At 44.9% G+C, this 27,817-nt stretch overlaps 1 protein-coding gene across 1 annotated transcript in view; it reads left to right on the plus strand.

Moving 5' to 3' along the window:
* Positions 1-15,632, plus strand: part of cpne4a (copine IVa) — a 160,635-nt gene extending 145,003 nt beyond the window's left edge. The window contains exons 13-15 of the mRNA XM_034173721.1: positions 6,866-6,999; positions 11,448-11,684; positions 15,304-15,632. Of these exons, the coding sequence (XP_034029612.1) occupies positions 6,866-6,999; positions 11,448-11,684; positions 15,304-15,435 (503 nt within the window). The 3' untranslated portion in view covers positions 15,436-15,632. The remainder of the gene's footprint in view (positions 1-6,865; positions 7,000-11,447; positions 11,685-15,303) is intronic.
* Positions 15,633-27,817: the final 12,185 nt, after the last annotated feature.

The raw sequence follows: 27,817 nt of genomic DNA on the forward strand, positions 1-27,817 counted from the left end.
AGAAAATGGAGGAATTAACAGCAAACGATCTCAAAGTGGACGTGCAAAGACCAATAAGATGAAAACACAGCTCAGAACAGTCAAGAACAGATTGAAGACCAGAAAGCTAAAAAAGACGATTAGAAAAACCAAGTCATACTCCATAAATATGTAAACGGCTTTGGAAAAAACACACAGGTTGAAAGTTTACCAGCTAAAGCCAGCAGGTCTGACTACGAGCCCAAAACCGTCAGCAGCTTTCATACAGTTGTATGCAAACGTTTGTGCACTCCTGATAATTTTCATGATTTTCCTTTAAAAATCATTGGTTGTCTGGATCAGAAATTTCAGTTAAATATATCATATAGCAGATGAACACAGTGATATTTGAGAAGTGAAATTAAGTTTCTAGGATTTACAGAAAGTGTGCAATAATTATTTAAACAAAATTAGGCAGGTGCATAAATTTGGGCGCCCTTGTCATTTTATTGTTTTGAATACATTTAGCACTAATTACTGGAACACAAAATTGGCTTAGTAAGCTCATTGACCCTTGACCTCCGTACACAGGTGAATCCAATCATGAGAAAATGGTATTTAAGGTAGTTATTTTGTTTCCCCTCTTTGCATCTCTTCTAATGAATGGCAACATGTTCAACATCATGGTTTAGGGGAAGGATACAAAAAGCTATCTCAGAGACTTCAGCTGTCAGTTTCCACTGTGAGAAACATAGTGAGGAAATGGACGACCACAGGCACAGTACTAGTTAAGGCCTGAAGTGGCAGGCCAAGAAAAATTTCAGATAAGCTGAAGAGAAGGATGGTGAGAACAGTCATAGTCAACCCACAGACCTGCTCCAAAGACCTACAACATGATCTTGCTGCAGATAGTGTCTCTGTGCATCATTCAACTATACAGTGCACTTTGCACAAAGAGATGCTGTATGATGCTGTAATGCAGAACAAGCCTTTTCTGCGTACACGCCACAGTCACTTGAGGTATGCTAAAGCACATTTGGACAAGCCAGCTTAATTTTGGAATAAGGTGCTGTGGACTGATGAAACTAAAATTGAGTTATTTGGACATAACAAAAGGCGGTATGCATGGCTGAAAAAGAGCACAGCATTCCAAGAAAAACATTTGCTACCTACAGTAAAATTTGGAGGTGGTTCCATTATGCTGTGTAGCTGTGTGCATTCCCAGTGCAGGTACTGGGAATCTTGTTAAAGTTGAGGGTCACATGGGTTCCAGTCAATATCAGCAGATTCTTGAGAACAATGTTCATAAATCAGTGACAGAGTTGAAGTTGCACCGGGGCTGGATCTTTCAACAAGACAACGACCCTAAACACTGCTCAAAATCTACTAAGGTATTCATGCAGAGGAACAAGTACAATGTTCTGGAATGACCATCTCAGTCCCCAGACCTGAATATTATTGAAAATCTGTGGTGTGATTTTATGGAAGTTACAAATAAAAGCTAAACCGATAGCTTTCAGTATTGACTTTAGTACACTGGCGGGCAGCTACTCACACAACAATGAGTCAGCACTTCTGTCTCAGATCAGCCTTCTCTCAGCAAAATTGACCTGATGACCAGAAAAGAGAAAGGAGAGGGAGAGGGAGAAAAAAAAAGATTTTTAACACTATACAAAGCTGCTGTGGTATTACTGGAGTCATGCACAGGCATACAGTTTTGACTTATGGTTAAAACTTGTTTCATAATTAAACATATATATTAGGAGAATTTATTATATTTCAAAATTTTCATAAAATCAGCAGTTTTAAATTAGTAATTCATAAAATAATCTTTTGTTATGTAAAATACTGAGTTCAAGAATAATTCAAATGTTTTTTGCCTCCTAGTGGATGAAATTAATCACTGTGTTGAATAAGAGTGGAGCCACATCCCAAAACCATAATGTTAATCATAAATCAGCTTTACTGTATGTCTGATCCACTCTGCTCATTGTCTCCTTTTAATATTTCACGCTGTAAAACTCAATATTTTGTCCCAGTTTGAGTCCTGATTTGCTGGAACACTTTCAGTCTCTGGGGAACTTTTCTTTAGTTCTTACTGGAACCAGAAAAAACCTCCCAGTTTTATTAAAACACTTAATCTTGTTTGTTTAAAGAGAAAGAAGATGATTGTTCAGAATCAGCCTCGTTAAATCTGACCTCATTACAAAGTTCTGCAGCGCCGTCTCTCTATTGATCATATTGATCAGGCGTCTGTCTGATGGTGTCCTGGAAGTGGAGACAGCCCAGGAACCTCACAGATCCTGCTCTGAAGTTCCACAGAGGTTAACATTGGGCAGACAAACAAACCCAAATAAAAAATATTTAGTGCAAAACAAATAAAAAGTTCATGCTGCAATAATGACACCAAACTGAAACAAACAAACAAAAAAAACCCCAGCTTTTTTCAACTTTGGAATCAAAGTCTGTCATTTTGGAGATGGATTGTGAATCATTTATCTTTGTCCAGGACAAATCCAAGGAGCAAATGTCTCTGCTGAACGTCGTACAAAGGAAACCGTCAATCCAAGGAGCAAATGTCTCTGCTGAACGCCGTACAAAGGAAACCGTCAGCCTAGCTTATCTGAAACATGGGAGATCTAGCGAGATTACCTATAACCGCTAACTGATCTGAACACAACCAAGAGAAACTAATTAGCCAGAAACTAACGGTCTAACCTAGTCCATGTAAGCACCAGCCAGCTTGGATCAGAACAGAAATGATGGCTCAGTGGTTAGCACGTCCTACGGGTTGCTGGCCCTGCAGGTCACTGGTCCTATGAGTCGCTGGTCTTACAAGTCAATTGATGTATGGGTCACTGGTCCTACGGGTTGCTGGTCCTACTGGTCGCTGGTTGTATGAGTTGCTGGATCTACAAGTCGCTGGTCGTATGGGTCACTGGTCGCATGAGTTGCTGCTCTTATAGGTCGCTGGTCGTATGAGTTGCTGGTCCTATGGGTCACTAGTCCTATAGGTCACTGGTCCTATGAGTTGCTGGTCCTGTGGGTTGCTGGTCCTATTGGCTGCTGGTCCTACAGGTCCTTGCAAATAGCGCAGCAAGGCAAAGCACAAAATCACCCACCACTACAATGTAGTAGTGTCCAAGAAATGCAAAAGTGCTCGTGATTGTTGCTGCACTTCAGACCATTGGCTCTGTGCAGCATGAAGATAGCAAGTAAGAAATAAAAATCCTGTTTGTCGGGACATTTTAAGTGACGTGCATAATATTGAATGGATGTACAGTTTGAGTTTTGACTAAAATATTGATGCGACAGTGATGATGTAATGTTGAATGAGATCATGAAGACATTATTTCTGTCACTGTGAAAAATACAGACACATTAGAAATACAATTTCACCAATGACTAATATACAAATAATGAATACAATGGTACGAACGTTTCATTAGGTGAAAGCTGGAACGCACCATTCAATGAGGCAAATGGTACGTTCCAGCTTTCACCGAATTAAATATTTGTTCCATTGAAAGAATGTAAAATATTTATCCATCCATCCATCCATTTTCATCCGAGGTCGGGTCGTGGGGGCAGCAGCTCAAGTGAAGCCGTCCAGTCCTCCCGATCCACACACACCTCCCCCAGCTCCTCCGGGGGAACCCGAGGCGTTCCCAGCCAGCTGTGAGACATAGTCCCTCCAGCGTGTCCTGTGTCTCCCTGGACCTCCTCCCGATGGGATCTGCCCAGAACACATCTCCAGCAAGGCGTCCAGGGGACATCCGGAAAAAATGCCTGAGCCACCTCAGCTGGCTCTTTTCGACATGGAGGAGCAGCGGCTCGACTCCAAGCTCCTCCTGAGTGACTGAGCTCCTCACCCTATGTCTAAGGGAGCGCCCAGCCACCCTGCGGAGGAAACTCATCTCGGCCGCTTGTACTTGCGATCTTGTTCTTTCGATCATGAGCCAAATCTCATGACCATAGGTGAGGATCGGAATGTAGATCGATCGGTAAATCGAGAGCTTTGCCCCCCTACTCAGCTCTCTCTTCACCACGATGGTCCGATACAGCGACCGCATCACTGCAGACGCTGCACCGATCCGTCTGTCGATCTCACGTTCCATCCGTCCCTCACTCGTGAACAAGACCCCGAGATACTTAAACTCCTCCACTTGAGGCAAGGACACTCCACCGACCTGAAGAGGGCAAAGCACCTTTTTCTGGTCGAGAACCATGGCCTCGGATTTGGAGGTGCTGATCTTAATCCCATTTGTTTTATATAATGACTAAAATAGATCCTTGTTATTTGATATTTTATTAATTTATAAACAACAGTAAAGGGACTTACATTTTGGTGTTCCACTGCTGCTTAAGTCCAAATTGTAATGTGTAGTCCAGTGATGCTGTGCACTGACGTCGGACTTCCATTAAAAAAAAAAAGACTTTGTGTAGTTCCTCAGTCCAGGCAAAAATCACGTCAGCTTTTCAGCTTTTCATTTGAACAGCTCTTCATTCATCCAGATTGTTTACAGCGGTGTAGATTTTGTCTGTGTGTGTGTTTGTGGTACAAGAACTAGCACTGTCAATCAAATCGTCATCCCGCTTGTGCCATTGTCCCGTGTATTTCCTCAGTGGGGCGTAAAAAAAAAAAAAAATCCAGCTTTTCATTCTAACCTCCTGCTTACAGCGCAGTGTGTGCATGCGTGCGTCCGTGCATGCGTGTTGTGTGTGCACGCGTGTGTAGGTGTGTGCATGTGTGTGCAATGGTACCAAATGTGTGGAACCAAATTTGCACTCTGAATGTAACACAACACAAGTGGGATGAATAATCCATGTCACCTGACATTCAAAGCACCAATCAAATGACAAGGATCCACTCAGCTGTTATATAAGTCTATTAGTAAATGTTCACTGGCTCACAAGAGACACATTAAGAAGAGTTTTAGACGAGACCAAACTCGATGCAGAACTAGTGTTTGAAACAGAACTCAGTATTTGTTGCTGGGTGTCCAAAAACATAATGTTGTTTTGGTGCAAAACTGTTCATTTCATCCGGTTTCTTAGCCCCAAGATCGGCAGCCTGTAGGGTTATGAACTGCTCCCTGACCTGTCCCCGCCTTACGCACCTGGCACTATTCCAGGGTTCAGTTCCACTAGTGTCCGATTCCTTGCTCTCCTGGTGGGTTTCCTCACGCTGTTAAAACATGCTGTCGTTGGTACCACGGTCGTCTAGCAGTTGGATTTTGTCTAATGAATGGTTTTGGTAGATCTGATGCTCTCTGGAGTCTGATTGGTCGGTACATTCTCTCAGGAAACGCCCAGGTATTTCTGTCTAGGTCTTCTGGTTCCTGCTGTCATCGTCACTACAGAGGTCGTGACTGTTCCCGCTGCCAGAGGTCACCGAAGGTCACCGCAGCTCACCGTGGGTCCACAGACGGCATTTTAACATAATTCTGTTTCTCTGTTGCGTCATTAAAAGATCAGGCCCACGCCTCCTGGAGTGGTCTGTGTGATGGAGGCGTGCTGGGAATGTTTGTGATGCAGTTTGTAATTGTGTGTAGAAGTTGGTGTGCAGCCTAGTGTCCGAGCGTGGTACTGCAGTGAGTGTGTCATGTTTTGAAACGAAGTGTGTGGTCAAACCCTGAGCATTTGTTTGGAATGCTTCGCTGTCTGACACTGTGACAGTGGGGATCTTCCACACGTCAATAACTTTGCACGGACGCCACCGCAGCCCGCGGTGCAAGTACCAAGCTGATTATTGCTGACAGAGACACTGTCCTCATCTGAAGCTCTCTGGCCTGGCCTCCTGCAGAGGTTATTGATCGACTCCCCGAGAGGCACCAAGCTGCTCATTAAGTCTGTGAGTGAGAGATTTAGTCTTCACGACCTTCACACACTAAAAACTTTGGCACTGCCAGAGGGCATGATGAGAGGTCGGTGTCCACCTGAGCATCCTGACACACAGATGGACATCTTTTCTCTGGCAGTTTGGAGAGAAAAACTTTCTCTCCATTTAAATGGGACTGAAACAAGTTGACACTGCTGAAAATGTCTAATGTTCGGTTTCTATTTCACACGACGTAACTTTAGTCATCTTGTTACGTCAAACGTGTGGGTGGAACTGTTTTCTGTTAGCATTAGTCTGTCAGTGTGCTATAAATTATGTGACCAGTAGGTGTCAGTGTTCTCTAATGACACTTCTGGGAGGCTCCATAACCAGGAATCATCACCGGCATTTTCACTTTGTGAAATGTTTGAACCAAAGTCCATCTTCTGGAGATGCTACGAGCAAAAACTGATGGGTCAGCAGTTTCATCAGTACGTGACTGTCTGTGTTTCTCATCCTTTGTCCTGAAGGACATGCAACACAAAGACTGAGACAGAATTGTAATGTCGTTATCTGGAAAGTTGAAGCCATGTTAACGACTTCAGGAAATAAAGAGCATGTCCGCGTGGACAACATTAACCCTGCTGTCCAAACATCTTTCTTCATGTCCTAGATGACTGAACGAGTCTTAAAATTGAACTTTATCATTCCCGACGGGTTGAGTGCTGATATTTTAAAAACGTTTGAGACTTCATGGTGAAGCAAAGAGAGACGGTTTATGTTTTGATCGCAGCTCAAAAAAAAACAAAAACAAACAAAAAACCTATGACAACAGAGGCAAAGTGTCCAAAAGGGACAAACCTACATTTACCTTCCTAAAGTGTTTCTGTCATCACGGTCACATCTAAATGACAGATGTGTAGCTGTTGGCTGCAGGCAGGCTGCCGGAAAATCGTCGTCCATCCGTCAGATATTTTGGGTTCTTTGGTGATGTTGCATGCAGCGACCTCTTGATTCCTAACAGCTGATTAGGTCTGAACCTGTCACAGGACTCTGGTGTTGTACGCTGTGTTCTTGTCCCGTCAGGGATCCAGGGCGTGGTCGAGGCCTACCAGGCCTGCCTCCCCAAGCTGCAGCTCTACGGTCCCACCAACATCGCTCCCATCATTCAGAAGGTGGCAAACTCTGCCTCACAGGAGGTCCACACCAAGGAGGCCATGGTGAGACAGCTCCTTTATTATCACCAGACAGTTACTGGTTCAATCCCAGCAGTCGCTCTTAACGCTGACTGCCAGCAGTGTTCCACGTTAGTAAATCCCACATCCATTTCTTTCTTAACATGGTTACAAATGATTTGATTTTTGTTTTGTCTGTGAGTGAGTTCACATTTTTAATTATTTACTTTATCCATGCCATCCAGCCATCCATTCCATTTTCTTCCACTTTATCCGGAGTCGGGTCGTGGGGCAGCAGCTCAAGCAAAGCTGGCCAGACCTCCCGATCCACACACACCTCTCCCAGCTGCTTAGGGGAACCCCAAGGCGTTCCCAAGCCAGCTGAGAGATGAGTCCCTCCAGCGTGTCCTGGGTCTTTCCCCGGGGCCGAGGCGTCCAGGGGGCATCCGGAAAAGATGCCCGAGCCACCTCAACTGGCTCCTTTTGACATGGAGGAGCAGCAGTTCGACTCCGAGCTCCTCCCGAGTGACCGAGCTCCTCACACTATCTCTAAGGGAGCATCCAGCCACCCTACGGAGGAAACTCATCTCGGCCACTTGTACTTGCGATCTCGTTCTTTCGGTCATGAGCCAAATCTCATGACCATAGGTGAGGATTGGAACGTAGATCGATCGGTAAATCGAGAGCTTTGCCCCCCTACTCAGCTCTCTCTCACCATGATGGTCCGATACAGCGACCGCATCACTGCAGATTGCTGCACCGATCCATCTGTCGATCTAACGCTCCATCCATTCTCATTCATGAACAAGACCCCGAGATATTTAAACTCCTCCACTTGAGGCAAGGCACTCCACCGACCCGGTCGAGAACCATGGCCTCGGATTTGGAGGTGCTGATTTTCACACCGGAGGCTTCACACTCGGCTGCAAACCACCCCAGTGCACACTGAAAGTCCTGATTTGACAAAGCCAACAGAACCACATCGTCTGCAAACAGCAGAGACGAGATTCTGTGGTTCCCAAACCAGACCCCGTCTACACCCTGGCTGCGCCTAGAAATTCTGTCCATAAAAGATAATGAACAGAACCAGTGGCAAAGGGCAGCCCTGGCAGAGGCCAACGTGCACTGGAAACAGGTTTGACTTACTACCGGCAAATGCGAGCCAAGGCTCCTGCTGCGGTCGTACAGGGACGGGATAGCCCTTAGCAAAGGACCCCGGACCCCGTACTCCCAGAGCACCCCCACAGGTTGCCCCAAGGGACACGGTCGAACGCCTTCTCCAGATCCACAAAGCCATGTGAACTGGTTGGGCGAACTCCCATGAACCCTTGAGCACCTGATGGAGCGTGTAGAGCTGGTCCAGTGGTTCCGCGACCGGACAAAAACCACACTGCTCCTCCTGAATCTGAGGTTCGACTATCGGTCGATTCTCCTCTCCAGTAACTCTGGAATAGACCGTACCCGGTGGAGGCTGAGGATTGTGATCCCCCTGTAGTTGGAACACACCCTCCGTCACCTTCTTAAGCGAGGGACCACCACCCCAGTCTGCCAATCCAGAGGCACTATCCCCGAGTGCCACGCATGTTGCAGAGGGCGTGTCAGCCAAGACAGTCCCACAACATCTAGAGGACTTAAGTACTCAGGATGGATTTCCATCCACCCAGGAGCCTTACCACCGAGGAGCTTTCTAACCACCTCGGTGACTTTGGCCTGGTAATGGATGAGTCTGCCTCTGAGTCCCCAGTCTCTGCTTCCTCTTCGGAAGACGTGACGATGTGATTGAGGAGATCCTTGAAGTATTCCTTCCACCGCCCAACAACATCCCCAGTCAGGGTCAACAGCTCCCCATCCGCACCGTATACAGTGCTGGTGGAGAGCTGCTTCTGCCTCCTGAGGCGTCGGACGGTTTGCCAGAATTTCTTCGAGGCCAACTGATAGTCCTTCTCCCTGGCCTCTCCGAACTCCTCCCAGACTCGAGTTTTTGCCTCTGCGACTGCACGGGCTGCGGCACACTTGGCCTGCCAGTACCTGTCAGCTGCCTCCGGGGTCCCACCTACCAACAAAAACAAGTAGGACTCCTTCTTCAGCTTGACGGCATCCCTTACTTCCGGCATCCACCACCGGGTTCGGGGATTGCCACCGTGACAGGCACCAGAGACCTTGTGACCACAGCTACGAACGGCCGCATCGACAATGGATGTGGAGAACATGGTCCACTCGGACTCCATGTCTCCAGCCTCCCCCGGGATCTGGGAGAAGCTCTCCCGGAGGTGGGAGTTGAAGACCTCGCTGACAGAGGGTTCCGCCAGTCGTTCCCAGCAGACCCTCATGATACGTTTGTGCCTGCCAGGTCTGACCGGCTTCCTCCCCTCCCAGTGGATCCAACTCACTCGTGATCAGTCGACAGCTCAGCCCCTCTCTTCACCCGAGTGTCCGAGACACGTGGCCGAAGGTCAGATGATACGACTACAAAGTCGATCATCGACCTCCGGCTCAGGGTGTCCTGGTGCCACGTGCACTTATGGACACCCTTGTGCTTGAACATGGTGTTCGTGATGGACAAACTGTGACTAGCACAGAAGTCCAACAACTGAACACCACTCGGCTTCAGATCACAGAGGCCATGCTTCCCGATCACCCCCCTCCAGGTCTCACTGTTGCCGCCCACGTGGGCGTTGAAATCCCCCAGAAGAACAATGGAGTCCCCAGTCGGAGCGCTATCTAGTACCCCTCCCAGTGACTCCAAGAAGGTCGGGTACTCTGCACTGCCGCTTGGCCCGTAGGCCGAGACAACAGCGAGAGACCTCTCCCCGACCCGAAGGCGTAGGGATGCGACCCTCTCGTTCACCGGAGTGAACTCCAACACATGGCGACTGAGCTGGGGAGCAATAAGCAATGCGACCCCAGGTCTCCGCCACTCCCCATGGGCAACGCCAGAAAAGTGGAGCGTCCAGCCCCTCTCCAGGAGTTGGGTACCAGAGCCCAAGCTGTGTGTGGAGGTGAGCCCAACTATCTCTAGTCGGTATCTCTCAACCTCCCACACAAGCTCAGGCTCCTTTCCCCCCACCGAGGTGACATTCCATGTCCCAACAGCCAGGGGCTGTGAGCGTGGGCTGGGCCACCGGGCCACCCGTCCTTGACCGCCACCCAATCCTCTCTGCACCCGACCCCCATGGCCCCCTCTGCAGGTGGTTAACCCACAGGAGGGCGGACCCACGTTGCTCTTTCGGGCTGAGAACGGCCGGGCCCCATGGGCTAAGGCCCAACCACCAGGCGCTCGCGCGCGAGCCCCAACTCCAGGCCTGGCTCCAGGGTGGGGCCCCGGCTCTGCCATACCGGGCGACATCTTGGTCCTTGATTTTTTTCCGGTCATGGGAGCTTCTGAACTGCCCTTAGTCTGACCCGTCACCAGGACCTGTTTATCATCATTGAGATTCATCCTTTCACAAACCAGAAATCCTTTCTTCATTTCTGTCTGCTTGCTGGAGACCGCGGCACCATGCGCCTGGAAATCTCTGGTTTAAAGAGAAGGTGTCACTCTGATTGGTGGATAGTCTGACTTTAAAATGTCCATGAATAATGAAGAGAATAAACCCGACATGTCTGTGCTTGGCGCCCGGCTTTGTGCCACCATCTCCACCACTTACAGATCATCTTGTGCTGAGACATGCCTCAAACAGGCTTCCACGAAACACAACCCCTCATCTCCATCTCTGTTTCTTTGTCATCTGTCTCTATCTCCATCTCTCTCTCCATCTCTGTGTCCATTTTAATCACTATGTCCATCTCCTTCTCTGTCTCCAACTCTGTCTCTATCTCCATCTGCATCCCTATCTGTCTGTCTCTAGCTCCATCTCTTTCTGAGCTTCATCTCTATCTCAGCTCTGTCTCTATCTCCATCTCCATGTCTATCTGTATCTCTGTCTCCATCTCTATTTCCATCCCCATCCCCACCTGTTTCTTATCTCTGTCTCTAGCTCCATGTCCTGTGCCTCTCTGTGCCTATCTCTATCTCTGATGTCTCATAGTCACCAGCTATCTCCATCGCTATGTCCATTTTAATCTCTATGCCTATCTCCATCTCTGTCTCCAACTCTACCTCCATCTGCATCTCTGTCTCTATCATTGTCTCTGACGGTGACCAGCTGACCATGTACATGTCAGCATTGTGGGCATGTGACTGTAAAACTCTTTGGATTTGTGCAGATGTTGTCCTGCGATGTTCACATGACCGCCTTGTCTTGAGGCTAAAAAGAAAAAAATTTTAAGTGTACAACAATATCTTCAAAAAACAACATAATGTGTAATATGTTTTTTATTGTTTTTATTTTATTTATTTATTTTTTTGCTAAGCTTATAAGTTGTGTATTTAAACCCTGATTATGATCCAGATTTGATCCTGATTGGGTATAGAACTGAGTGTTTTTTTTGTTTTTTTTTAATGAACTGAAGTTGTGGATGAGATCTGAACCTGAGACTGTTTTTTCTCCCAGCAATACTTCATCCTGCTGATCCTGACGGACGGCGTCATCACGGACATGGCCGACACCCGGGAGGCCATTGTCCAGGCCTCGCACCTCCCCATGTCCATCATCATCGTCGGCATCGGCAACGCAGACTTCAGCGACATGCAGATGCTTGACGGCGACGATGGCATCCTGCGCTCGCCCAAAGGAGACCCCGTCCTCCGGGACATCGTCCAGTTTGTCCCCTTCCGCAACTTCAAACATGTGAGTGTCAACTGCGGTTTATTTCCAAAAGCGTCAAATTAAAATTCAATCAAAACAAAACAGGTAACAATAAACAACAACAACAAACCTACACATTTCTGGTGAAATCTCATAAATGTTTGTTTGTATCTGAACATTAATAACTAACAACATTTAAACAAGCTGTCAGAAAGGCTTCATGCACCAGGGGGCGCTCTTCAGGAGCATTCAACATTCACCAACTGACCAGGGAGCCAAACAGAACCATTTCATGCCAAATTAATCCAGTTTCAGTCCAGTTTGAACCAGATAAGGATTCCACGTGTGACACCCATGTCCCGGTGAAACGATCACGACGGACAGCTCGATAAGACGCGCCCTTTTGATGGTCAATGTCACGCAATTTCAGCTAATCAGCAGGATGTGATGTCATCTAAGTGCGGCCACTTGATTGACATTGTGATCAATGACATCATCTCAAATTAATGATTGCCTGGAACAATGTTGGCCAGTAAAAATGTGCGAGTTATCAGGAAGCCGTTGCACGGCTCCTTGTATCCGTCACTGCAGCCGCGTGCTAACTTAGACAGGGGGTTCATGTTTCAAACCAGTTTAAAACCTAATCTGGTTTAAAATCAGTTTGAAGCTGATTAAAAACACATGAAAGCAGCCAGACTTTCTATTTTAAACACAAAATTATCTTCAAATTTTTTGTTGACTGAAGAGGAGGATGTTTTTTTAATGTGATGTGGAATTTTTACCTTTTCATTTTTTGTATGTGTTCTGGACTCTTTTCTTGACATGATCTGGTTTTGTCTCATTAAAACCGTCTGCGTGCTTCCTGTAAGGAAGATTAGATTTAAGAGCAGCTCGTGTTTCTCAGCAGCTCATAAAGCGCGTGTGATCGAGTGAAGAGCTGCAGAGCAATAAGACGAGCAGAGCACACGCCGCTGCAGCGCCACGAGTCGAGAGCCTCTGAAGTTATTGAAGAAATGAGTTTTCTGCAGAAGAAGTTAAGCAATCTGCTGTCCAATCTGCAGGGAGGAATTTGTATTATTTCTCTGAAATAACTGAGTGAGCACTCTGACGACACGCGTCATGTTCAGCCTCCGGGTCAGTCGGCGTGAAGAACGACGGCGCGTTAGACTGAAAATGCTCTAAACGTGAAAGAGAAAACAATGTTAAAGACATGAAAACGTCACTCAGCAGTATAACTAATGAAAAGAAGAGAAATGAAAAAAGAGAGATGCACCAGAGCAAGAAATCAAACACTTAAAAAAAGCCTCAACACCTTCTACCAGCCAAGACCGCAGCCAAGTATCTGACGGCACGGGAAGATGATAATTAGTCTGTGAGCCAAGCAGGTTTTTAGTACCACTTAAAGGGAATAAACAACACAGTGGACCAGGACCTACACCAAAATGTGTGGTGGCCATCCAGGGTGGCAGCTGTAACCAGGCAGGAGTCAACATTCTGAAATGCTCCAAAAATGTACAACATATGATGTGTCTGATCACAAAGATTCCAAAAAGGTATAGTTTGGACTATCTGTGACTTAATGCTCTGGAGTTTTGGGGGTCAAAACAGCAAAAATGGTGACAAAGGACAATTTCATTTTGTACAGGGGTCAAAGGTTAAAATTCCTCTGATTTTGGTAATAAGTGATGCAAATTATTGTTTTGAGTTAATAGGAGTTTAAAAAGGTATAGTTGCGCACAGGGTCACATAGAGCCAACGAAGCCCAAACGAAACAAGACATCTGGACGTTGATTTTGGGAGGCATCGTTTAACCGTCGTCCAGCTTCGTTCCTGCTGCTGGAGCTTCGTCACAATTTTCAGACTGTGAAAAATCTGAACAATACTGATGACAACCTCAAGTCCTCCGTATTTTGTTTTGCTGTCTGTCCCGACGGTTTCTTATGATTTGATTAGTTTTCGTAACATTAGCATTTCGTTTGACTTTCGTCCAGCTTCGTCCAACCTCCCAAATCCGATGTATTGAATGAAGGTTGATGATAATCTGAACTAATGAATAACAAAAGCTTCAACGAGCTGAAGGTAACATCCTCATATCGCAGATGACTCATCCACATTTGGGATGAAAAGCAACGTTTTCAGACGGAAACAGTGGCTGTAAGAAGGTTTTATCAACTCTTTTAACCCTCTGGGATCCGAGGGCATTTTTTTGGACAGTTCACTTGCCTGGCATAAATGTTTTATTATTGCTGTTAACAGCTCTCCCTGCATCCCACAATCAAGTTTTATGTTTCTTTTTTCAGGACAACGTGTACTTTCAAAATATATGTGCTATAGTTGTGTTTTATAAGTGAAATAAGGGTTTACAATCAGAAATAAGAAAGTAAAAGGTAAACCAGAAAATAATTTTCCACACACATTTATTCAAAACACAGCAAACTATTATAAACAACTGTTTTGACACTTTATAAAGGTAATTTGGGCTCTTGTGTGAAAGACTGTACAACAAAAAGGTTCAAACAATAAACACAAATTTATGCACATTTTGAACAATATATACAAAATGGTCTATGCATTTTGTTTGTCTTCGTCTCAAAGCAATTTCTGTCTGCTGTTACACAAAGGTCACATCACAAACTTCTACTATGAAGTTGACTGTGTGTTTGTTCTCTCCTGCTCTGGAAGCAACATTCACACTTCGAGGCTCATTCATTTTGAGGAGCAGCCCCTCCCCACTTGCTCCATCGACATGGTAAACAGTGCTGTATGGCGAGCGAGAGAGCTTGCCACAGGCCTATCCAGTAACATTCACAGGAAAACTATTGGAGCAATCCTGATACTCACACACTGTTTGAGCACGTGAGATTGTAGGAGAGGCTCTCCCTCTACTCCGTCTGCTCCATCTGCTCACTTTCACTGTGCGTAATGGCGCAGGGTGCATTGGAGCAGCCAGGGGGCTATTCAAATGGGCCAACTAGTAGCACATCACTCCTAAAACGATCTTTGGTGTGTCACATGAGGTGAATCTGCCCTACGATTGGATTTTGGAAAACCATGTAACGGTGAACCAGTTCCGATTGGACACTCACATTGCTCACATCATCACACAGCTTCTATGAGGAGTACAAAGATGGTGGCTCAAAAGTCCACAGAGTTCACTTTTCATCAAAAAAAGAAAAGAAAAAAAAAGTACATTTCTATGTCATATCATTAAAAAGTTATTTATAATTTAGTAAAGCTTGGTGTACGATGGCGTCGGCCCCAGAGGGTTAACTGTTGACACACATTCCAGCGTGTGTGGCTTCCCTGCGTGTGCACACGTTGTTGTGAAGACAAACCAGATCCCCCCCTGCAGGTGCTGCGGACATGAGCACAGGGCTGGCTTCTCAGTCTCATACCCGCTGTTGGTCACGTCATCATGAATGTTTCGTTTTGATTTCATTGAAAGCTTTGAGGTCAAAGCTCACTTTTCGGTGATGGGAAAGGTGCAGGATCATTCCTCCACCTTTTCTCTTCGATTTGTGACTTTTTATCCTTCCTCCTGTTATCGCTGTGTGCCATGTGTATGAGCACTAACATAGGTCATAGGTCATGGAGTCCAGTGGTCGTTGACCTTGTCTGATCTTTATGTGGATAGTAAATGTTTGTGTCTCCTCCCCCTCAGGCATCTCCAGCTGCTCTGGCTAAAAGCGTTCTAGCGGAAGTGCCCAACCAGGTGGTCGATTACTACAACAGCAAGGGCATCAAGCCAAAAGTGCCCAGCGAGTACCAGTCTTCCCGCCTGTTCAGGCCCTGAGCGCCACCTGCGGCACTGGACCTCGCGACCTTCCCGACCTTCCCAACCTGCAAAAAACCTTGACTGTTGTTTGTTCTTTGTCATTGTGGTGTTAGCGGTGCTACGTGCAGCATTTGACGCAACAGCAGAGGCACCACACGACCCGCATCGTAAAGCACCCGGACTGATGTGGGAGGTTCTGTTGCTGTGGAGATGATCCCACCCGGAAGCCGTGATGTCACCATAAAATATTCATATATTAATCGCCTTTGTGGCCAAGCATTTTAAAATGTTTCAGCAGAAAATATCCAAAAAATAGCACTGTTAATTTGAGCTGTAATTAGATTGTCTTTTGAGTCAGCAGAACTGAATCTCAGAGGTTGTGACCTCACATGAACTGATGGAGGTTCTAACCCCCTGTGTCGTTTGTCATGGCAACAGTCACACAATATGAAGATACATGTGAGATCCACTGTTACATCGAGGAGGAAAAATGTCAACTTCTCCAAAGTGAACTCAGCGGTCAGCTGATGTGGCGGTGGGCGTGGCTACAGAACCGCCGGCCTTTGATCGTCGTCATGTTGCATCACAGGAACAGGAAGCTGCCACACTGTGTTATTTTGGAGGGTTTTTTCAAACTTGCCGAGATGAAGAATTCAGAACCCACAAAGAGCAGCATCATGTCCGCTGATGAACCAGTCAGCCGCGATGCAGCAGGCTGCCTCCATCTCAAGGTCAAAGGTCACCTTTGGTGCACACTGTGGCTTTGACAACAAATAAAAAAAACATGTCTATGCAAATAACAAATTGTCCACCAGACATTGTCTCTCAGTGCTGCGGAGTCGGGTCCATTTCACATGTCCACCAGAAGGCCCCCCCCCAAGCCCTGAGGGGGCGTGGCTAACGTCGACCTGTACGGTCAGAACCGAGTGTCCAAACGTATCCACTTCAGACAACGTTCAGACCAAACCAAAAACCAGGACCATCAATAAATGGATCGTAAACAACGCCATGATTCCACGAGCAAAGAAGACTGACCAAGTGCCCCTGAGCAAGACACCCGACTCCAAGTCTATGGGATCTCAGCGCACATCAGCCTCATGTGACAAAAACAGGCCTGTAACTCGTGATTTGTTTTATAATCGATTAATCTATCAGTTTCTTTTTGATTAATCAACATCTAACAATTATTATTTTTATTTTTTTCTTTGATTAACTTACCAGTAAGTCAGAACCATTTATTCTAACAAGAAATTTCAACTTTGCATTAAAATATTTTGTCATTAAAATGTTTATTTTACAAATTAAAAAATCCCAACATGTACAAATATAAAGTGGCAAAAATTAAAAAGGAACCTATGAGGAAAAATACAGAATATTTCATGTCCCAGTGTCTCAGCTTCCACCTGAGACACAAAAAGACAAAAAAGGCAACATCAAAGTTTTCTTCATCATCAGTTAATCTCTTGATTGGATTAATTCTTGTTTAACGCATAAAATGGCAGAAAATGGTGAAAAATACTGATCAGTTTTTCTCAAAGCCAAAGACGACGTCCTCAAACATTTTATTTTGTCCACAGCCTAAAACTAGAGCGCTGCCCTCGTCGAGCGCAAACCTCCGCCAACACTAGTTCCCACTTCCACAAATGTTTACTTTGGAAAAAATGTTCAAGGTCAAAGTCCTGTCAGAAATGACTTTTCATAAGATAAATTAGATGTGATCAAATGTCAGGAAGATGCAATTAGTTCATGCAATTGAATCAGAGTTTTCTTGTGGTGTTGTCAGGTTTCTTTTTCGGTTTCTGAATTCTTTTTCAGATCATTTTCACAGAACTTTGGTTATCTCTGCTGTGCAGTTTTTTGGCTCTTGGTTACTGACTGATAACTGGAAGACAAACAGGCATAAAATTGGAACCTCCATCCAGTTTTGGTGGTGTAGGTAAATCCATAACAGAAAAAGTGAGATATAATGCAAAATGTACATTAAATGGGCTTTTCAATATTAAATTCTAATGCCCACAAAATTCACAGTGTGGATCAGATTCTGATAAAACTTTGTCAGGTGATAGTGAGTGTCAGTCTGCACCTCACTTTCAAATATGAGAGTGACTGGGGCACGTGTGATTAAGACATAATGTAAAATATACATTATGTCATTATAGTATACGAGGGCTGTCCGTAAAGTATAGGTCCTTTTTATTTTTTTCAAAAACTATATGGATTTCATTCATATGTTTTTACGTCAGACATGCTTGAACCCTCGTGCGCATGCATGAGTTTTTCCACGCCTGTCGGTGACGTCATTCGCCTGTGAGCACTCCTTGTGGGAGGAGTCGTCCAGCCCCTCGTCGGAATTCCTTTGTCTGAGAAGTTGCTGAGAGACTGGCGCTTTGTTGATCAAAATTTTTTCTAAACCTGTGAGACACATCGAAGTGGACATGGTTCGAAAAATTAAGCTGGTTTTCAGTGAAAATTTTAACAGCTGATGAGAGATTTTGAGGTGATTCTGTCGCTTTAAGGACTTTTCACGGTGCGAGACGTCGCGCTGCGCTCTCAGGCGCCGTCGTCAGCCTGTTTCAAGCTTAAAACCTCCACATTTCAGGCTCTATTGATCCAGGACGTTGTGAGAGAACAGAGAAGTTTCAGAAGAAGTCGGTTTCAGCATTTTATCCAGATATTCCACTGTTAAAGGAGATTTTTTTAATGAAAGACGTGCGGACGGGTCCGCGCATCGGGACGCAGCCGACGACAGGAAAAACACCTCTGTGTTGATAACCATTTGTAAAATCCAGGCGGCTTTTGATGGCTTTCAGTGGAGTGAGTATATGAGAAATTGTTTATCAGCTGGACATGTTCCAACTTGTCCTCAAGGCTTCCAACAGAGGTGTTTTTCCTGTGGCGGAGCGTCGCGGCAGCTGCGAGCCGACGCTGCAATCCGCCCGCACGTCTTTCATTAAAAAAAATCTCCTTTAACAGTGGAATATGCGGATAAAATGCTGAAACCGACTTCTTCTGAAACTTCTCTGTTCTCTCACGACGTCCTGGATCAATAGAGCCTGAAATGTGGAGGTTTTCAGCTTGAAACAGGCTGACGACGGCGCCTGAGAGCGCTGAGCGACGTCTCGCACCGTGAAAAGTCCTTAAAGCGACAGAATCACCTCAAAATCTCTCATCAGCTGTTAAAATTTCACTGAAAACCAGCTTAATTTTTCGAACCATGTCCACTTCGATATGTCTCACGGGTTTAGAAAAAATTTTGATCAAACAAAGCGCCAGTCTCTCAGCAACTTCTCAGACAAAGGAATTCCGACGAGGGGCTGGACGACTCCTCCCACAAGGAGTGCTCACAGGCGAATGACGTCACCGACAGGCGTGGAAAAACTCACGCATGCGCACGAGGGTTCAAGCATGTCTGACGTAAAAACATATGAATGAAATCCATATAGTTTTAGAAAAAATAAAAAGGACCTATACTTTACGGACAGCCCTCATATACTACTATATATACTAATTAAATGGGGTTTCAATGTTCAATTTACATGGCCACAAAATCTGTAATCTGGATTAGATCTGGATCAAACCTTTTCAGTCGATAAAGGACACCATATTCACCTTATTCAGGAAGTCAGGGTGGCGGCTCCGTTTTGTCAACAACTTCCGGTTTGTCACTGCGTCTGATGATTAGCTATGTGGGAACACAGTACGATAGAAGTGTCCAAACATGAGCAGCATTAATTGTTCAGTTCGTGGGTACCACAGCAACTGGAAGAAGAGGAAACTGTCGCTTTCAGAATGATGTTTTGAACATGGAAAGTAGAGATCTGAGTGCTGTGGTGCAGCATGTAACTTGTTTCTCCTCCACTGAAAGACGAGGATCTCCGTTGCTGGATAAAGGCGCTGAATTTGAAAAATCCACCCAAATGTCCTGATGTCTGTTCTTTTTATTTTATGAAGGAAAAAACCCACACCACTGGATCTTTACCCAGAGAAATGGTTGGACTATAACGCTCCGCTGAAGAAGCCACGGCAGATGCTAGTGAGATAAACGGGTAAGCTGTTTGTAGCGTTAGCTGCTCTCTTATTTACTCATTTTCTGGCGTTTGATACAACCAAACACTGCATGAAATACAACTAACACCATACATATATTGTGTCCAAACTTCGCACTATGTGTGAAGTTTGGACATCGTCTGGACAAATATGGCGAAACAGCACAAAACATTTTGAAATTAGCGCACGAAACATCACGCTGACGGGCAGGTTGGCATGAACCCGGTGCAAGAGTTCATGTATGCACCAGTGTCCGTCAAGCAGGAACAGTGCCAGGTGCACCACATGGCACTGCTTATGTGGAAGAAATAAAAACCAGCTGGTATCTGTGGGACCACATCGCACCGCTTATGTGGAATAAATAAAAAAAATAAAAACCAGCTGGTACCTGTGGGACCACATCGCACCGCTTATGTGGAATAAATAAAAATAATAAAAACCAGTCGGTACCTGTGGGACCACATCTCGTCGCTTATGTGGAATAATAAAAAAAGAAAAAACACACCATCCGTAACGCGAACTCGTGCCTTTCAAAACTTCTGATTCCCAGCCACATACTTTCTTTGAAAGCTGTTGTTCGAAAGCTTCGGGAACCTGCCTCATATCAGGAAGGACATGGAGGTATTACAAAAAAAACTTTTTTAATCCCACACCATATAAAAACACTGCATTTATCAAGGGAGCAATACAAATATGATCCGTCTGTTCCTTGGGTGATGACCCATGGTCACACACATACAGACTTGAATGAGAAGCAGTGTGCTCTGATCATGTCTACATCTACTGATCAGGTGCGTCCAGTCGACTGCGCGCGTGTTCTGCCTGACGCGAGTGTCTTGTGGATGGCGCAGCACAGACACTGCATCATGTGGAACAGAGCTCACGTGGGTGATGTGACAACCCGCTGCGTGTTCTGATCTGATGATCCATTTCAACCTGGGGAGGCTGTCAGTGTCTGCTCCGTGTGCGCACTCGCTTGCTGCAGCTTGTTGCCACCATGGCGATATATGTTTTTATTTATTTCCACATAAATACAGCAATCAGACACATGCGCCTCACAGTGGACAGTTGTTAGTCCATGACTGTCCAAACACAGTAGGTGTTGTGTAGCTGGAATGTCCAGAAAGACAGATCACCACAGCTGCTTCTGTTGGAAGCCACACCTCCCGTGAGTGGAGCGCACACACCCACGTGTCATTGTGTGTGTTTGCAAAGTCAAACTCATGGGGAACTTAGACAGATTTCACAGCAGTACGACACCGGCCGTCTGCAGCCTGTTGTTGTGTGCCATGCAAGTAGTGTTAGATGTTCGTGCATGTCACCTGGAATTTGGCCAACACCTGCCATGAGAGGGTGCGATGGATTCGCACAGCGCACACTCTGTCTTTCAGGCACTTGTGTGCAAAATAGTTGTAGCAACAGGTGTACGAGGCGTTGGCGGCAGGGACGATATTACATGGTTTGCACACGATTAATATTATACTCAGTCACCAACAGTTGACCATTTCACTTTTATATGTCCATTTATAAATGCTTATCAACACTTAAAATGCTATTATAAAGCCTTTACAAGCTGTTAGTAAAGTGTGGGCAGGGGTGGTGGCCAAGTGGTTAATGCACTTGGTTTCAGTGCAGAAGGTTCCGGGTTCAAATCCCACCCCTGCCACATTTTTCCATGCAATGTGGAGTTGCGTCAGGAAGGGCATCCGGCGTCAAACCTATGCCAATTCAACATGCAGATCCTCCTTGGATTTGCTGTGGTGACCTCGAGTGCAAACAAGGGAGCAGCCAAAGGGACAAGCTGTTAGTAAAGTATTTGGTGTGAGCGTACATATTATACTCAGAGTCACCAATTCACTTTTATATGTCCATTTATAAATGCTTATCAATGCATTAGTAAACTTAAAAATACTATTATAAAGCCTTTACAAGCTGTTAGTAAAGTATTTGGTGTGAGCGTAACTAAAGTGATGGATAAATTTGCATTGCAATTCATTTGTAGATGCTATTTATATGTGTTATGCAGAGTACCAACAGTTGACCAATTCACTTTTATATTTCCATTCATAAATACTTATCAATGCATATTTTGTTTTGAGGAATTGGCACGGCGGTATTTCGGGTTCATTCGTCGCAAAATGTTAAAGTGATGTTTGGTTAGGACGTGATATCGATTTGCGAGTAATTGTGCCGCCATTAGTTGCTAACTGATAGCTAAATGTGGGTTCTGAATGGGTCACCATTAGCTGCTAAGCAATAGCGGTTAATCGCCTAACTGGTCTTAAAAAAACGAACGAGGTTTTACATCAGACGATATAAATTTGCATCGATCAAGCGGATAGCTTCTTGGACAGAAACAAAGTGTCTGCTTGATGATTTTCAACCTTAGAATAAGTTAAGCAGTTATATTTGGTATGACAACAGTTAGCCAATGCAGCTTTAGCCTAGCTTTCACTAACACACTAATACTTGTAGCCGATTAACCATTGTTTTTGGTGAGGTGTCTGCTGGAAGTGTGCATGAGAACGCCAGTGATTAAGCAACCATACGGTCCGAAAATGGTTAAAACCAGCTTCAGTGAGAACAAAAATAGGAAGCAAGTGTTGTAGGATATCTTCCTTGCCATTTTAATTTGTTGAACAATTGTGTGAGTTGCTGCCATCTGTCTGCGATGTAGTATCATTCGCACTTGCAGCTATTTGTCGGTGAGGTAAATAAAATCACATGCAGCGGGTGATCTGACCATCACGTCACATCATTTGGTTTGAAAAAACAATTGGTTTATATTCCTAGAAATGATTTGGTGCTTAAAATTAAGAAATTTAATTAAGAAAACATAAAATAAATAAACGATTGGGTGCTAAAAATTTTATATGAAATTGAATTAATAAAAATTAAAATAAGGAATAATAACTAATAATAATAAAAAAATAAAATAATAATATAAAAAAAATTAAAAAGATGGCACTGGGAAAAATCCCAATATGAGGACCTTGTTAATCAGAGATGCAGTATTTGAGAGCTAAAAATGAAAAGAGGAAAGAATTAGAGAGCAGAGAGCAGGTAGCAGCTAAAAGAACAGAAGAGGAATGTGATGAACAAATAATAGGTGCAGAGAGAAGTCGTTATTGTGGGATTCTTAAATGGTTTATAGAGAATTTAAAACATGTATAAATGTTTTATAAAGACATTACATATTTTGTTATTAATAAAATAGAATTATTAATAAAAAAAGAATGCTTAATAATTTGTGAGGAAAAAAAAAGTGAAGACAATAAAAATATGTATTTTTATCAGTAATGAATAGTGTCTGATTTTACATTTGTAAATGATGAACTATTAATGATCAACTTTTCTTGAATGGTTCATAGAGAATTAAAAATAATTTATAAATGTTTTATGAAGACATTACATATTTTGTTATTAATAATTATTAAGCCATCTATTTATGTTCTTATCAATGAGTAGCTAATAAAACAGAATGCTTTGTAAATGTCTTACAAGTAGTTATTGTCATGACGGGCGGCTGCCCGACACCAGGAGCGGGTGGACCCATGGTACAAACTCCCAAACCAGGCTTTGAGGTATAAGAAGTTGCCATGTTTATTACAGGCAGAGGTTCGGTACACAGATAATCAAATAGCGGAGCAGAGGTACAAGCAGGGCGAGGCATAAACGTAGTCATTTCCAGGCAGGGGTCTGAGGCACGAGCAAACACTGGTATATAGGCTGAGGCAAAAAGGCGCGGTCAAGAAACTCAGAGCAAAGAACTGGTACACGGCAAGACTAATCACGACAGAGAACAAGAAGGCTGGAGAGTGTACTGGAAGCGACAACAATCTGGCGAGGGAATGTGAGACTGTGAGGGTTTATATGCTTGTGGACTAATTAGTAACAGGTGATGTTAACAAGGTGCATGTGAGAGGAAGGATCCAGAAAGGGGGCGTGGCTAATGAACAAAGATACTGTGTTGTGCAAGACAGTGAGGGAAGAGAACACAAGGTGGAGTGAAGAAAAGACAAAGATATGTGAAGAGGTGCACAGAGCGTGAGTGAAAGTAAACACAAAGCAGACAGAGTTAAAGTGAGAGACAGGGACACATGGCAGGTGCAGAGAGAACATAATCAGATATAAGTGAGGGACAAAGACATGAAGGCAGGTGCAGGGTGTGGAGTGGAACAGATAAGAACAAAGCTACAGCTGAATCTAATATTACTGTGAACAAGAACCAAACACAAACATGAGAACTGATACAAAACTAAACAAAACATGAATTGGCAATACAGACTTGAACAGGACAGAAAAGTAAACCAGAGGATAAACTACCTACACACAGATCAGAGAATTATAAGAAATTAAACACAAGGACAAAACTAAACTGAACAGGCAGACAAACTATAAGTAGAACAAAAACTAAGTGATAACAAAACCTGACATTAAAATACTACAAATAACAGAAATGAAAACAGCAAAAATAAGCTGATAAAAATGATAAATTAATGAACAATAAATGAAAACACAACTGACTGCAGAATCTAGAACTAACATAAATCATAACAAAAAGAACAAAGTGACACGAAAACATAACAGAATAAATCCCAATGAAAACAAATATTAATAAATCAAAGCCAAAGCAGACCGAAAGCAACAGAAAGGAGGAAAACAAGGGCTCAGTGCCCTGACCCAGCCAAATCCCCGAGAGAACCCCCCCCAAAGCGGCTGTCACCGGACGTCCGCACCAAAACAAGCCGACGCTGGGAGGGCGGTGGGGTAAACGGCAAGGAAGCGGACAAACCGAGACCCGGGTGACACACAGGAGGCCTACATGACATGAGGCTCCAAGGATGGCTGACAACCTGGCTAAAAACAGGCCAGGGAACAAACGCATGGTAAACAGGGCGTAAGGAATTAGTGGGAGACCGGCCACATGGCATTACATGGTGCAACCCAAGGTCGGGGGTCCGACTTAAAGCATGGTCCGGGTGGCAATCAGGAGGTTTTTTACAACATACTATAACATCCGGGGCCCGAGACATGGAGACACTGGCCTCAGGGCCGAAACATTGGGACCCCCATAGGATGGGAGCCAGAAGCTTAAAGGAGGTGACCGTAAAATAGGGAAACCACAAAACAGACAAGGTAGCAGAACCCCGAATACCACATATGACCAATGACTACTACCAACCCCGTCAGGTGTCAAAAACCAATGTACTGGTAAAACATAGACCATGTCTAAACCCCACATCCAGTTAACCGACTGTTACAGCCAGCGATACAATGTGCCCTGAATAAGATGTAACAATTTTACCAGTACCCCAAGGTGTGTAGCCAAAAGGAGTTTTAGCAAGGCCTCCAGGTGCCGAAACCAAAATTCCAAAACGTCTCGCATCTAAATATAAGAAGAAAAACACCGCTGCAGAAAAGGAATCTGACCAAAAAATGAGCAACTCGTGTAAAACTTTCCAGCCCATGACCATAGAACATAACTAATTTCTCCAAATAGATCCAAAACCTGAGGTGAATGGGAAATGCAATTCGGAGACGTAAGAAAGGTCACAGCAACAGCATTAGTGGAATTTACCCCCACAAATTGACAAATTTTCTCAGAAAAAGGCTGGAAGAATGGAAGGAGCTGGCAACTTAACATTGAACAGATGGTAATCATCAATCCCAAAAGATGCAGATATGTACGAGGTCTGTGAGAAAAGTATCCGACCTTTTTATTTTATGCAAAAAATATATGGATTTGATTCATATGTTTTTACGTCAGCCAAGCTTGAACCTTCGTGCGCATGTGTGAGTTTTTCCACGCCTGTCGGTTGCGTCATTCGCCTGTGGGCAGGCTTTGAGTGAGCACTGGTCCACCCCTCTCGTCGTTGTTTCATTGCGAGGAAATGGCGGAATGATTTGGGCTTTTTTTCCATCAGAAATTTTTCAGAAACTGTTAGAGACAGGCAGCTGGAAACCATTCGAAAAATTGATCTGGCTTTCAGTGAAAATTTTACGGGCTTCACAGAGAATAAGGAGTGTTACTACAGCTTTAAGAACGGCCCACAATGGCGCATAGCTCGCCGCGCTCCGAGCCGCCATCGAGAGGCAGAAGCCACCACATCATTTCTAAACGGATAGCTGTGTGGAGCTGGGACCATCGTGTGCAATTTCTCTGGTTATCACAAGAGCTGGACATCAGCCATTTTCCGGCAGATTTCACTTTTAACAAGAGATTTTGTCATGGAAAGCCGCGTGGAGGCTTCGCGCGTCACAACCGATTCACTGATGAAGCGAGACAAAGGAACACCTCCGTTTCGGAGTGCCAGAGGACAAGCCCAGCTCTCCACAATTTCTCTTATACTCACTCAACTGGTAAGCACTGAAAGCCGAGATAGGCATGTCCCAACTTGTCCTTTATCATTTTAACAAATTTACAACAGATTTGCATGAAAACCATTTTAGGTTAGGTCATGGTATCGTTAATACAGAACCCACAGATTCAAATAAACATCTCTTCAGGTGTAAGTGCGACTTCTTTAATAGATCCCTGCCCATATTATAGGCATGAGAATAGAGGAGCATAACCAAAAAGCAAAAGGAAAAGTCACTGACCGTCCCACAGTCACTGTCTTCTGGAGATGCATGCTGGGAGGTCACTGGGACAGCTGCACTGTGCGGGCGGAGGCCCCCCTCTGGAGCCACTGCTGGTGTTTTCCCCGCAGAGCGTGAGGAGATGGAGTTGATTGATGCAGATGATTCTATTGTGTCGAACTTTATTGAGAGCGGCGCAGGCGTCATGGGTGTGGCTTGAGATGAGAGATGTAAGGAGTGTCATTCTGGAACTCCGTGTAGCCTGCACAGCCACCGTTGTGCGCGCCAATGCAGAATTGATGACCGTGTTCGTTATCATGGTACTCACAGATATCTTGGTCGGTACAGTCTGGCTGAGAGGTGACATGAACTCTGACTTAGTCGTGGACGTGGCAGGAGATCCTGAAGACACGTGCTGCTGCAGAGGCAGAGTAGGCGTCGTGGGCGTGGTTGGGAACAACAGCTCATTGTCGGTCTGTGAAGGCAGTTCTGATGACGTCAGCATCATTGTTGTGGAAGTTAGTCGAGTAGGTTCGGCCGGCACCTCCACTGCCACATGCACCGAGGTAGAACCGATGGGCGTGCTCACCGTCATGGTGCCCATGGAAGTTCTGGTCAGTGGAACGGAAGAGAACTGGACCGGCTGAATGGTCTGTGAGAGTCTAACTGCCGGCTCCACAGGCGCCATTACTGAGTCTCTGAGCTCGCGCGCTGCGACTTGCGGCAGCGATATGGAGATTCCCGATGGCTCGGCGGCCGGTTCCAGAACTGGGGACAGAGTTGATGGTTCCGGAGAACTCACCACCGCCAAGTGTTTGGGCAACGTTGGAGCATCGGACACACGGGCCGCAGAACTTATCGGAGCCGGCAGCAGCCGAGGTGGACGCTGTTTGCAAGGAGCAGGCAACGGAGGTGGCAGAGGTGACGCCGAACTCGGCTGTGGAGCTTGTTCTGTCAGTCCCGGTACTGTGGCACGCCGAGGATCAGGAACAGGCAATACCAGGGGTTGGATCGATCATAGAGGCTGTATTTCTGGAACAGACGGGAAGCGGTAAGTGGACTGCTTCTGTGATTCTGCATGTGGTGCTATGGCGGCGTCTGATAGTGTGATTATACGTGGTTCCTGGTGGTACGTGGCACTACTGATATGTGGTATCAGAAGTGCCTGACTCTGTGGTATAACTCACAAACTCGCAGCTTAAAGCAGATAACCCGTAAGTTGGAGAGAAAATGGCGTCTCACTAATTTAGAAGATCTTCACTTAGCCTGGAAAAAGAGTCTGTTGCTCTATAAAAAAGCCCTCCATAAAGCTAGGACATCTTACTACTCATCACTAATTGAAGAAAATAAGAACAACCCCAGGTTTCTTTTCAGCACTGTAGCCAGGCTGACAAAGAGTCAGAGCTCTATTGAGCCGAGTATTCCTTTAACTTTAACTAGTAATGACTTCATGACTTTCTTTGCTAATAAAATTTTAACTATTAGAGAAAAAATTACTCATAACCATCCCAAAGACATATCGTTCTCTTTGGCTGCATTCAGTGATGCCGGTATTTGGTTAGACTCTTTCTCTCCGATTGTTCTGTCTGAGTTATTTTCATTAGTTACTTCCTCCAAACCATCAACATGTCTATTAGACCCGATTCCTACCAGGTTGCTCAAGGAAGCCCTACCATTAATTAATGCTTCGATCTTAAATATGATCAATCTATCTGTATTAGTTGGCTATGTACCACAGGCTTTTAAGGTGGCAGTAATTAAACCATTACTT

The sequence above is a fragment of the Thalassophryne amazonica genome, chromosome 7 (assembly GCF_902500255.1).
Source record: "Thalassophryne amazonica chromosome 7, fThaAma1.1, whole genome shotgun sequence".
NCBI classification, from domain to species: domain Eukaryota; kingdom Metazoa; phylum Chordata; class Actinopteri; order Batrachoidiformes; family Batrachoididae; genus Thalassophryne; species Thalassophryne amazonica.